This window comes from Trachinotus anak, unplaced genomic scaffold (assembly GCF_046630095.1).
Source record: "Trachinotus anak isolate AG129_WGS33_773 ecotype Australia unplaced genomic scaffold, CSIRO_AGI_Tana_v1 ptg000012l, whole genome shotgun sequence".
In the NCBI taxonomy this organism is placed as follows: Eukaryota; Metazoa; Chordata; class Actinopteri; order Carangiformes; family Carangidae; genus Trachinotus; species Trachinotus anak.
The window spans coordinates 18,300,824-18,314,557 of NW_027273863.1; the positions used below are offsets into that span (position 1 = coordinate 18,300,824).

Sequence of the window (13,734 nt, forward strand, 5' to 3'; positions counted from 1 at the left end):
AGTCCTATATGAGATACAATCAAGGGAGCCCACTTGGAGTGACTGACTAATGCAATTGAAACAAAGGCACAGTAGTTCGTAAATACTTGAAAACACAATTTTACAGCTCTGGAAGTTGGAAAGTACTCTACCAGGAATATTTGATTGGCCAGCAGCTTTGCTGGATGACATCACACTGTGCTTCAGCAAAATTTCAGTTGCAGAATGACCCTGCCCTTTTTTTGTGGGGCCCTCTGCATTGTCTCCCAGCTGTGTGAATGAAGGTGCTGTTTTGTTCTCTGTGAACATGGCCTTATTCCTTTCCCCCGAGGCCCTGTTCAGACCTGGTATTAACATCCTTCCTGAGTGATCCGATCTCAAGTGGTCAGCTCTAAGTACAGGTGTGGAGGAATTCAGGACGCATTTGAGATCCGGTCTGTCAGACCACAGTCGGAGGTGGTCTGGGCCACTCGTGGCCACATTCTTTCAGCTGTGTGAACGCATATGGTTCCTGGCCACACTGAAGGACCACCTCCTCTACTGCCGTCCTCTCACAGTCTAATTAGCCCTGTCACAGTTTCATAATGAACCGAAAATATTTTACTATGTTTAATGGCTAAACCCTTTTTCCACTGTAGAGATGTGCACAGGGCATTGGTTTGCTCTGCCACTTGTGCCGCTCGCTCTCTCTCTCTCTCTCTCACTCACACACACACACACATTCACAGAAGAACATTGGCAACGGACCCCTCTGTCTGATTGGCTAAAAACAACAGCGTATGCATTATTTGCATATGAAGGGGGTGAGTGAGATACGTTCACACGTAGTTACTCGAGACCCATGTGGAGACGCATTTTAAAGCCAGGTGTGAACAGATGAACTTCGAGCTGACCACCTGTGATCAGATCACTGAAGACACATATTAATACCAGGTCTGAACGGGGCCTCAAAGAGCCCTGTGCAGATATGTTTTCCTTTCTTCGAACATCTAGATGGAAGTTACTCCTCAACAAAAAAAATAAAACTTCTCAACGGTTGATTTTCATCAGCCCGGAAAGAACTTTGCTTGGATATAATCTGCAAACATTTGGATTTAAAACAGGAGCCATTTGATCAAAGAAGCTTTTGAAACTCTCTTACAGACATATTTTGGTCAGTACCCAAACAGCACTGACATTTGATACCCATCCCTTGTCATTATTACTCAAAAGCGAGGTCTCATTGTGGGAAAAAATCCTTCATTCACGTACTTAAGTTTCTGAATATACATCCTGGAAGAGAACAGTTTGCGTCACACTTCTGTCCCAAGTGACTACAAAGGTTACGCAAGGCAGAAGCTCAAAGGTCGTCAGGCCTCTCCCAGATCTCTCCAGAGTTGCATCTTATCTGATTAGTCAGAACGGCAATGAGAGCTAAGAGCTGCGTCATACTTTATGTGGCTAAATGCATCACACTAACTTTGCATTTCAACTGTACCTTCTACTGTACACTCGCTGTCAGAACTGCACTTGGACATTTCATGAGAGCAGAAACTCTGGAATTTGTGTGATAAAAATAACCTCAAATAATAACACAAAGCTTGGCCAGCATCAAGCTGAATATAGAAGAACTCTGTACTGTACTTGGCTCATCAGATGTTTTGTTTGTACACTTTTCCGTGACATTTACTGAACTCCGATACTGTCTTTTTTTGCTGTTTTGTACCCATTGTTCCTCTTGGAATGTCAAGATTTAATCGAAAATTTACTGCATTTTTTTCCCCTGTTAAGGGTGTTGATTTGTCATGTCAGTTCTTCGCACGCCTGTATAGAGATGCAACTATAACTGTATAAGTGGGTTATACACATAAACTAGTTCAGCTTTGAGTTAGCCCATAGACTCCTCTCAGTATAAAAAAAAGTATACTGCAAACCACTTGGCATGATAAAATGTAGTGCTGAGATTGTTTTTCCTGAATGCTGCCTGCATTCAAGCTACAGCCAAGGCTTTCCTCCTGCTGCTCTCCAGCATTGTTTGTATTCAGCCCTGTGGGAAGCAGCAGTCTGTGTCTCCTTAATCTGACACGGCATCACTGGAAGTCTGGCACATGGCCTCACATGTCACATGTCCTTGGATGGAGTCTGGATCCAGCATTTGTTTGCACACATTGCACTGCCTTTTGTGTGCTCCTGTACAGTATGCCTGGGAGTAAAAAGTATGTACATGAATACACTTCCATGTCTGTGCTAGATTGTCGAGATAGTTTACATTTTCAGTCGTTTCTATGGTTATATGAAATTGACCTTTAATCCCAAAAAGCATTTAATGCAGTTTTGTTTTCGTTGTTGAGTAAAGTATCTCAAACGGTTTCACTAATGGCTGAGGTCTTGCAGAGTTGCAGCTAAACCAATGCTAACAAGCAAACAAGCAAAACAGAAGGGTTTTTAAGTCAGATCCATGACCCACATCTCAGCATGGGCTCCGGTTGGTATTTACTATGTTCCTTTGGAGCCACCAAAAGAATGGCACATTTCTTCCAGCTAATCTCATTGTGGATGTAATAGCCTCATTTAGGAAACCATCTGAGAGAGGATACAATAATCTGCCTGTAATTTGATTTGCAGTGAAGTCGATTTGAGCCGTCATTAGTTTTGGTAAATTTGTCACACGAGAAACAAACACTGATGGTAATCATTTCTCTCGGCCACAAATATTCTCAGGCTTGTTTCTCAGTTTAATGCATTTCATGGAAGGTTTTTCTTAACATGACAAGACGGTTATGAATTTGAATGAAATGCTCTGTAGCTCAGTAGATAGACCAGGACTGTGGAATCTAATGGCACAAATGTGTGTCCTCGACACTCTGTGAAGTATTTTGGATAAAATTACTCATATAATAGCATACGTTTATACAATGATTTTTATTTAGTTTGAGGCAGTGATAAAACTGTCCATTCATACCAGCTCCGGTTGTAAATCTGTCCCTGTGTGTAGAAGCATCTGGTGGCTTTGAAAATTTAATTTGAGCACTTGGTTTGATTGATTGTTGGGGTTTTATTTGGCTCCACTGTAAGGATGGTGCGTCTGTGCCCTTATTAGCATTTGTGTTGCTCAGTGTTAGCATGTGTATGGGGCTGTATAGTTCAGGGGATTGTGAAGACTGTGGGGGAGGATCACTTTGTCCATAACAAAAGGTAGATGGGGGCCGAATAAAAAGGAAACCAAAAGCCTTTCTCTGTCGTATTAAACAGGAGGAGGTGAGGTTTTCTCCATGGGTGGTTCAAAAACTGGATAGTATATTTGTTATATAAGATGCTTTGTTGTTAAAATCCTGAAAAAAGATTACTTCTGAAAGAACTTAACTAGAATCTAGAGGATTGATAAAGTTAAAAAAGATTAATAATTTGGTGATCTTAGGATCGGGTATAGACACGATTTTGGGATCGGGTATGGGCAGAAGCAAAATGTCAGTCCTTTATTATTAAAGAATGAGCTGTTTGGTCTTTGACACATATTTTTTATTACTGATGTCCTTTTTGTGCTATTAGTAGATCACATTTTAATATGACATCCCTAGATTAATTCCAGTTTTCCTGTAGGCTACATTTTGTACTTAGTGCCAAAGAGGAAGGGATCCAAAGTGAAACTTGTGGGTATAAAACGAGTCTGACAAGCCAAATCATGTGCCAACCCTGTGGGCTTGCTGAGGCTTGTGATCTGTTCATGGCCATTTTAGGAGCGAATCCTCTGGGTGCATAAAAGTGTGAATAGGAAAAGTTGCCAATTATCGAGGAAATAAATATTTTTAAATATATCATTCAGCCTATAATTACATGACAGTTTTGGGAACATTAATCTGAAGAGCTGCTTAAACAGAAAGTGAAAGTAATCAGCTGGTTAGTCATCACGCCCCATCTTTATCCCTGTGAATCAAGATGCTTGGCTTTATCTTAAAGCAGATATTCAATCTACAGCTAGTGTGGTGCTCACTTGGATCAGCAGCTGGTTGAAACAGAGTCTGTGTTCTTGCGATCGTCATGATCACCATTAGTCTGGTTTCTTCAGGATTAGCCCTGGTCAGGGGTATTTGCTTCCTGGACACAGCAGAGGATTTGAACCATTGATACCCTCTTTAAATGACACACACTCTTTCACCATGTTTTCTTTCAGGTCAGCTGTTAGTTTGCTGTAGCATTAGCTTCTGGGTCAGGCACTAAGTGTTTTGGACATTTGGAAACATGCATGTGCGACAGGATGAGGTCAAAGGTGACAGTCGTGTTTATGTTGGTTTCTGCCCTGATGTCAGTCGCTTCTGCTAGGATTCTGTGAAAGGCTGAGGTTGTGGGCAATGTTTTTTTTCTTGGTTTAGACACAGCATGATACAGTGAGTTTGATGAAGGTCAGAATACTTGAGTGAGTCTGCAGCAAAACGGGTATTTTCATCACTGAATGACCTAATGATTATTTTCTTAATAAGTGGTTGGGTTGTGAAATGGAAAAGTTTGTGAAAAATTCCCATTAAATTTACTCAAGCCATAAGTGACTTCTTCAGAATGCTTGTTTTGTCTGACCAACTGTCCACAGTCAAAAAAATAGTTCAGTTTAGCATAACATAAGAGAAAGAAAAGCAGCAAACCTTGATAATTAAGCAACAGGAACTGAGGATTGTTTTGTGTTTCTGCTTAAAAAAATTATAAATTTATTTTCAAAATCAGTGCGATTAATTTTCTGGTGAGAAGTAATCATTGGTTAACTAATCATTTCAGCTCTACTGGAGAGAGAGAACATGTACATGAAAAGTACCCCACAATGCCCTGACAAAAACTAGCATGTCCACATTCTTTTTATTTATTTCATCTTCATTTGTTTGACTTTTTTTTTTGTTTGTTTGTTTGTTTGTTTGTTTTTTTGGCATCCAGGATCCTTCCAGGCTCCTTTTCTTGCCTTTTTACTTTATTTATGTTTTAATTCCAGTACAAAATAGGAATGGGCACCTCCGAAATCAAAATGAACTATCCCTCATGTATCTGTGGCCCTGTGGATAAAACTAAAGCTGATGAGTTGAGTGGTGGAGAATATTCATTTTCAACGGTCAAATGAGTCAGATGGTTTTAACTGAATTTAACTAATTAATTTTAAGTGATGGGCACTTTAATTATTGGATTTATCTCTTGGATTTTTAGGTTTCATCTTTCTTTTCTTTAGCTGTAGTTGTACGTGACACTCCTCCCACGTGTTCACTTTAATCTTATGTGTGTGTGCGTTTCCTCAGACCTGTGTGGATATCTGCACGAAGCGACTGTGCATGTGCACAGATTCGAACGTGCAAAAGTCTGTCTCAGACTTCACTGACACATAAACACACACTGTTGTTGTTTCTCTTGTGCTTTACCGGTGAAAAATGATGTGTGCTCAAGATAAGGAGAGACATTTCACTGAACTGCTTTATTGTCATGTTAGACCAACTGCATTGCTCCCAGCAGGTGAAGCTTTTCTGTGTATTAACTACAGACATGCTGCTATTGGTTATCCTGTCTGTACCACCAAGCCTGTGGAGGATGTCAGGTAACTGGACCAGCTAGCTGACCAGTGTACATGTTGGACTTACAGTTGAATGTATTGCTTTGATTGATTTCATTAGGGCTGTCAAACGATTATTTTTCTTAATCGCGCTTTAATCACTGAATTTCAATAGTTAATCGCGATTAATCTCATGTTTTATCACATGATTGAAATTCTATCATTTTGAATTTCTGAACTGTTTTCTCTTGACAACACATAACCGTCAGTCTCTCTCAACTATAAGCTAACATTAGCATGTCTGACCTGTAATTGTGAGGATGTCTGATAATATATTTATCCGTAGACGAGCTCTGGCTCAGTTATATTTTTATTTTCTAGTTCATTCGATCTTCACCAACAACGATTCCGGCATTGCATTTAAACACTTTACGTCTCCCGACATGCCCCTTAATGCAGACCACAACTGTCCCCCTTTTGGTCCCACAAACATGACTTGCCATGAAGTATCTTGCTCCGCCAAGTAAAATCTTTTTTATACACAGTCTGTGGTAGGAAGTGTCTGTGGCAGCTTGACAACAAGTAAGGGTGCGTCAAAGGGTCAAAATAGTAGCAGCTGTTCAAAACATAATCTTATCTTCATCCACTTATTGTACATTTTATATCTGGCATCTAGATACTGAAGAGTGCCGCAGGTTCGCTTGCTAAATGCTGCTATCTGCTAATCTTGGTGTTAAATTCCAAAATACTAATAGTGATTGATGATGAGAGCGACCGCACATGAAGTAAAAACATGTCATATTAAACTGAGATGATGTTCAGCATCAGTCTGGCTCTCACACTCTCCTTCCTGCTCTTTAAACTTCAAAATAATTCATCTCCATTCATCCTGCTCTCACCATCATTCATCTGACTGTCTGATTTGTGCTGCTTCAGCTTTGGCTTTCAGTCGATACTGTTTGTTCATGTGAGGAAGTCGATACACCATCCATCTCCAATACGTAGATCTATAGATTGATTGTTGACCCTCATTAGGTTTAGTCGTAGTGCTGTCCTTCACAAGCCAAGGCCGTGCAGTCAGTGGAGAATTCTTTTCTTCGCCAGGGGAGTTGGTTTTAGTTTCTGTTTGATAGAAGAAAGTCAAACCAGTACCACCATTACAAATTCATAGTGCGTGGGAACAGTGTGTATTTGGCATGTCAGCTCTTTTAGTTTTAGGATTAGTTTTTTTATCTTTTTTACTTTTGGCAAAGCATAACCTTATTCAACTTGTGGAAGAGTCACAGATCAAATTTCCTGCTCACATCTAAAACTTGTCTTCACATCACAATGACAGGATTGTCATAGAAAAACATAATGAGCAGGAACAGAAACGTAACAAATTCTAGCCTTACAATGGAAGCTGCAAGTTGTTTTTACATAATCCTTGAGTAGCCTTTGAATCTGACAGTAAAGTGATCACTTTACTGCCAGCTGTCAGCTTGAATGACTGACGTGGCGGGTAGTGAACAGTATTGTGATCTCTCAGTTAAACTTTGAAGCACATCGTTTTGCTGTTTTTAAGCCCATGATCTTGGATCTTGGTTCAGAGCTGGTGTCTGTTCTTCCTGTTTCGACAGCACCAACACTTTACTGGTCTAGAACCAGGAACTGCTGACGTCAGGTGCTGGGGGTGGGATTACCAACTGTGCTGAGTGCTAGCATTGCTTGGAAAGCGGAGATGTTCACAGTGATGTAATGACGTGGCTCTATGGCGGCTCTCTGGCCTGTGGAAAAGCAAACTGTTTTTTTCCCAAGTCAAACCAGCTCTGAACCGGCACTAGCACCAGTGCAGAGCGAGCAGTGGTTTCACGCTGGTGGAAAGGAGATAACTTTCTGCTCCACAGAATATATGGACCCGGGTACGCCTGGCCTGGTAAAGACAGATAGACTTTTATACATGTATCTATTCATGTTTACATTTACTCATTTGGCAGACGCTTTCATCCAAAGTGACTTACAAGTGAGGGACAAACTGAAACTCCAGTGCAGCAGCAGTATCCAGTTAGTTATTTACACTGTAATCATAGCTGCTGTGTGGGCCACTGGAGCATAGACGTTGTTGTTTTTGTCTTGGCCTTGTTGGCCCTCCACCTATGAATGACAGGAGCACACACTCCTGTTATTCCGTTGCCAGTATCAGTGTGTGACCTGTCACTGGCAGACGTTTGAAACTATGTTGTAACTATGTTTTACACTTGAAAGGATATGAGTCACTGATCAGCCTTGGCGTTGAGTGTTGGTCTGTTCTGCAGTGGCAGCTTTTTTTATTGTGCGCAGCTGGAAACACACACACACGCACACACATGCACAGAAGTGCTTGACACAGAGGCCAAAGGTGACAGAAAAGCGGGTCAGAGCAGCCTCTGTAGATGATGCAGTCAACTCATGACAGCACACACACATACAAACCTACACACTCATACACTGACGGGTTTGGCTATTACAGGATGTTCTTCTTGTGAAGACATCACCAACGACTCACTACTTCTCAGATTACACATAACCTGCTCGGAGCTGAGCTAAAAAGAAAACACTACGTCAGAGGAGAATTCTTCTTATCTGTCTTTTTATGTGAAGTAATTTGGTTGTAGTCCTCAAAGTCCAGCAAACACACACACACACACACACACACACACATATATATATATATATATACATATATATATATATATATATATATAAAACACAGAGTTTTCATATATCAGTCAGCTCTTAAGGGAGAGCACCAACTCTTAAGGCCCTGTCAAAACTGTGTCAGTGATACAATGATCACAGGGGAGAGCTGAAATGGCCATAGGTTGTAATATGATCTAGTTTCTACCTCGGCTGGCTTGACGAGCTTTTGTTGGAACTTGTGAGTCTGTGAGGTCATGTGAGGTCACTGGTTGGCTTTTGGTCTTTGTTTTCTGGATGGCAGTTATGCAGTTTAGACCATCCAAAAAGCTCCAGGGAAGTATGAACATTATCATAATTATTTCTCTGCATTTGTGACATAGTCTCAGCCTCATGACAAAGCATGAGATCAGACTTTGTTGTTGCTGTTGCTAATCTATGAAACAATCCACTGTTTGTGTAGTTCCTGTCCATCTTCGAATGGTGGAACTGATGACCTAGCTCTGAATGAATACATCATTTTTAAACATGTTTTTTCTTCTTCAGTTAGACAGATTGTTTTGCAATTTACCAACTAATGTGTACCATCACACACACACACACACACACACACACACACACACACACACAGACTCAAACCAACTGACTGCCATTTGAGCTCTGTGTGTTGTGTACAGGTGCAGCGCTGTGATTGAACACAGCAGAGGAGACAGACAGACAGACAGACAGAACGCGATTCTCATACATTTCTGGCAGATTTCTGCTGTCTGATCTGTCATCTGGTTTGATTGGGATGCAGTTCTTTGTTGATTTTATTCAAGAAAGTTTGATTGTGTTGTATAGCTCTGGAGTTACTGTCTTAAATGTGTATCTAATTTTTCCAGGGAATATTTGTTAGGTGTATCTGAACTTCCATTTACAGTTGGATTTTATGCAGGTTTGTTTTGTACCAAGTCATTACAGTTCATAACCCAGAACCTCTGTTACAGTCACATTTCAGTCATTGACGGCAGATGTCCTGGACCAACAATCTAAGATGTGTGACTGCAGATTCATGGCTTCATCTATACAAATGCAAGCGAAGAGTTAAAGCGACTCCTCCTCTTTCTTGCAGGCTTGACGATGGGTTGTGTCAGGAGTAAAGAAGACAAGGGCCCGGCACTGAAGTGCCGACACGACAACTCTAATGCCACGCCAGTTAACACCCACCTGGGCCTCTACGGGCCCGACCCCACCCTGATGGGTCATTCACCAGCTATGAAGACACACAACAACAGCTACAACAGTCATGCCGCTGCCCTCACGCCCTTCGGTGGGGCATCTTCGACCATGACGCCCTTCGGTGGTGCCTCCACCTCCTTCACCTCAGTGGCTGTGAGCAGTCCCTTCCCCAGTGTCATCACAGGTCAGTGTGATGAGAGGATTTAAGGTTTCAAAAGGGGGACACAGGGGACCAGAGAATCTTGGCTTTGAAAAAACATTGAAAGTGTCTCCACATGAATGAAATGCCCTTTATTATTCAAATAGATTCATAAAAGTTTTGGTCCCAAAGCTCCCTGAATGAAGAATCACAATTCAAAAGATGTCCTTCCTTATACTGGAATCCAAAATGAGGGATATAGATTTATTCAAATAAATAGAACCTAATACGTCTGAAATGAGTGTCTGAAACAGTTTTCCTCAACTTTTCATTGCGTCATCATTGTGTGCAAATCGGTGTACAACTTAAGAATAAACTCAGCTGAACGGTTGTTATGCACAGGACGATATGAGCAGCAGATGTTATGCAAATTAGACATTTGAAATGAGTCAGCCAAAACATCAAGGCCAAACAGAAACCCAAAATAGGTCTGTAATATGGGATGCAATGCAGCAGGCATGGCCTCTCCTGAGCCACAGGAAACAATTACACGCACTGAATTCAGGGACCTCGGCTCTGCACCTTTTCAAAGTTTTTATTTCCAACAAGAGCTTCACTTTTTGTTCATGGATATGTTGGTGATGAAGATGACTCTCTGTGAAAAAGTAAATGTCACGCAAATCCGGGCAGTTAATACATCATAGATGAGATGGGTAAATTATGCGGTAGATGTGCACAACACACAAGAGGGATGTTGCATCTCAATGCGCACACACGCATGCAAACACTTCAGGATGCGCACATCCCTCAGTCCCTGTCTCGCTCTTTAAAGGAGGATAATCTGGCCTGGGGGCTCCTGCAGATCTAATCCTGCCTGTTCAATTTCCTCCTCAGGATAAACACATCCCAGTCCTGTTGTCCCCGTGTGCTCCGTCACTTCAGACCAATCCGCTCGTTTTATCATATACATCAGTTTCATTCACTGGCTTGAAGTGATACCGCTGAGGTTGAGATTCATTGGAGAAATAAAATAAAATAAATCTCCTGTTTCCAGATGTGTTCTTGAAATAAATCAGCGTTGGTTGAGCTGTTTGCGTTTTTAGTCCAGGCTTTGAGATGCAGGAAGTGAGACATTTCAAGTGACACGCAGTCCGTCCTCTGTGATACAGTCTTGAATTATATTAGCATAATTGTTAATCTGTTTGATTATTATGTGTTAAGATGAGACTCAGTGAGACCTAGAGTCAAATATTACAAAAAGGAAGAGAATCAAATTGATGATGTTGTTGTCTGTACTGGAGGTCCAAGGTTGTGGGTGTTGTTTTCGTTTGTTGTGCAGCATTTTGAGAAAAGGAGTCAGATCGCTGTTTGAGGCTCCGTGGGATAAACTAGCTGTCTCATATGCACACCTCTGAGGCTCAGTTTCTCTTACTTTCAGGTGGCGTGACATTTTTCGTAGCGTTGTACGACTATGAAGCGAGGACGTCAGACGACCTGTCATTCAAAAAGGGGGATCGCTTCCAGATTATCAACAACACGTGAGTACATTTTGCACTCCAGCAACTCCAGCTGCGTGGATGTGTGTTACGTGGTTGTGCTTGTGCAGTGACCTTCTGTTTGTGTGTGTGTGTGTGTGTGTGTGTGTGTGTGTTTAATCCCACATTGTATTCAGGTCTGATATTAAGGCTGAAATCTGTCTGGGTTAATGGGTTTCTCTAATGGGCCATCTGTTTAGTCCCCATCGCTTTTCTCCCGCCGCTGATCTGTCCTCCAGTTTAGAGAATTATATTTAGGAAACAGTCAGTGAAATGCACTACTTTTCCAGCATTTACTTCAGTACTGAATAAATGTGTGTTAACGGTATTTACAGAATCGATGTTTAAAGACATCAACAGTGAACTGAAAATATGCTTGAAGGTCAGACTCATCAGAATATATGATTGCTCCTTTTCCTCAATTTCAGTAAGAACAATTCATTTTTTGCTTCTTGTTTATTCAAGAATAAATGTCGTCGCAGGAATCAAAGCCAAAACATGCTCTTGTTTGTCGTAGTGGTGTCTGTATTACTTTCATTATTTGTGATCATCATATCCACAGTATGCAGTATCTTCAGCGATGTTCTGTTGTTATAATATAAAAGGAAAAAAAACAGTGGATTCCTATACATTTTTCTTGCACTTGTGCCAGACTCCAGACTGGCAGAGTATCATCTCTTCCCCAGGTGTAAACAGGTGTGAAATTAGGCAGAGCTCCAAGTGCTCCACATTTTCTCTTCCCCTCATCCATCATGTACCGACTTCAACCACCGTCTGAGTTCACATTGCATTTTGTAGCAATGAAGCTACCATCTGTTTGCAGAGAAGAGGTGGGAGGAGGACAGATTTGCTCAGTTTTTCAAAAAATGCCAGCAGACAGATTTTCCCTTCACCTCAGTTCCTCCTCCGTCGAATTTTTAAAACCGCATATCTGCTGTAAAACACACCAGGAGCTGTGGCAGTGGAGCACAAAACGTTTTTGAGCACAGTTTAAAATCAGTCGTTTCACACTGTGCCAGCAGCTATCCAGAAGCATTTACCATTTTTTTTCACTTAATTATTACTTACTGGACAAAAGTGTTGGAGTACTGTACATAAGTACAACTTTGGGGTACTATTACTTTACTTTAATCTTTCCATTTTCTGCTGCTTCAGCTCCACGATTTTACATAAAACACAGCTCACAGAATGCATTGGTCAAGATTTAAACAGTGGTTCCCCCAGCCTTTCTGCTTGTGACACCTCAAGGAAAAGCAGGAAAAGGACAGATCTCTGAGTTGTCTACAAAAACATCTTTGCTCTTAACATGGTTTAATTTCAATAACCCACAGAGGACGCTCACACTGACACCTGTGTAATGCTGACCGATATATCATATTTTCATCGTCATCCCGATATGAACATGTGCAATACACACATCGCAAAAGACTGACTGAGGAAAAAAATCACTTTATTCACACACATTCTCACAGGCGCAGCACTGGAGCCAAATGAACAGGAAATACTTTTAATTTGGTGGTGACTGTGAGGTTAGCCGGTACAATGGCTGAGGAAGACAAAACTATATATGCACACTCTAATATTTATTCATTGCAAGACATAATCGATTGTCATTGCAGTGTTGAACAATGTTATCACAGTTTTCCTTTATATTGTGCAGGCCTATACTGCAGCTGTGTGTGGTTTAGAGTTACAGTTCACCAGCATGTCTGTGGGCAGTGGGTGGAAACCCACACAGGCATTGATTCATCAGTATTAACAATGTTAATGTAAGATATAATAGTACATCAGTCAAGGGTCTTTTACTTTTGATACATTCTGTAGACGACTTGACATGGCCTATAAAGCCCACCCCCAGCATGATGACTCAGACTCTTGACGAGGTTGATCGGGGACTTAAATTCACCACGTTCACTCTTAATCTTTTGTATAGTTTATACAAACCATCTTTTCAGAGCAGCTTTTTTTCAGCGTGCTTGTGGTTTTATAATCGACTTCTCTCTTCAGGGAAGGTGACTGGTGGGAGGCTCGCTCCATCAACACCGGACAGAAAGGTTACATCCCCAGTAACTACGTGGCTCCAGCCGACTCCATACAGGCTGAAGAGTAAGAACTCGTCTCCCTTTTCTAACATGATGTCTGTTCCTGTCTCTGTCTCTCTCTGTCCCTGTCTCTAACCTTTTTTTTTTCTTCATTTGTATTTTCTCCTCTTCATTCCTTTCCTGTTTCTCACCCTGCTCAGTTAGTTCCCCTCTGATTAAGACGACATGATGTGGCTGGGCGGTCACACATTGTGACTAACCCATCACGCACACATCTAAAAACAATGGAGCGCTGTACTGTCGCTGGGAGCCGGTGGCGTTCCCATTGCTGTTCAACCGGTGTGACAGAAATGTTAAGGGACTGTGCCACTTCTGGACAGGTCTGACCTGGTTTCTGATTGGCTGATGGACATTTTGCTAATACAAGCCAACAATAAAAAAAATTACAATAAAACACTGCCAGCCAGTTAACTTTAGTCTAAAGCAGTGAATACCAGTTACTGACAGGATTCCTGGGTCCTTCGCAAATTTGTCTGGAAAACAAAATATGCCTGTGAGGTGAGACAGTTCAGCTTGTTTCTAACGTGACAGGGCCTGTAGAGATTTCTTATAATAGACTGTTTCCTTTTAAAGAAGAAGAGCTAAATTCTAAGATTGTTTACA

General features: G+C 41.3%; 1 protein-coding gene across 1 annotated transcript in view; it reads left to right on the top strand.

Moving 5' to 3' along the window:
* yes1 (YES proto-oncogene 1, Src family tyrosine kinase) overlaps positions 1-13,734 on the top strand; it is a 28,389-nt gene that overhangs the window by 2,768 nt on the left and 11,887 nt on the right. Inside the window, exons 2-4 of the mRNA XM_071490850.1 lie at positions 9,249-9,539; positions 10,933-11,032; positions 13,037-13,135. Of these exons, the coding sequence (XP_071346951.1) occupies positions 9,257-9,539; positions 10,933-11,032; positions 13,037-13,135 (482 nt within the window). The 5' untranslated portion in view covers positions 9,249-9,256. The remainder of the gene's footprint in view (positions 1-9,248; positions 9,540-10,932; positions 11,033-13,036; positions 13,136-13,734) is intronic.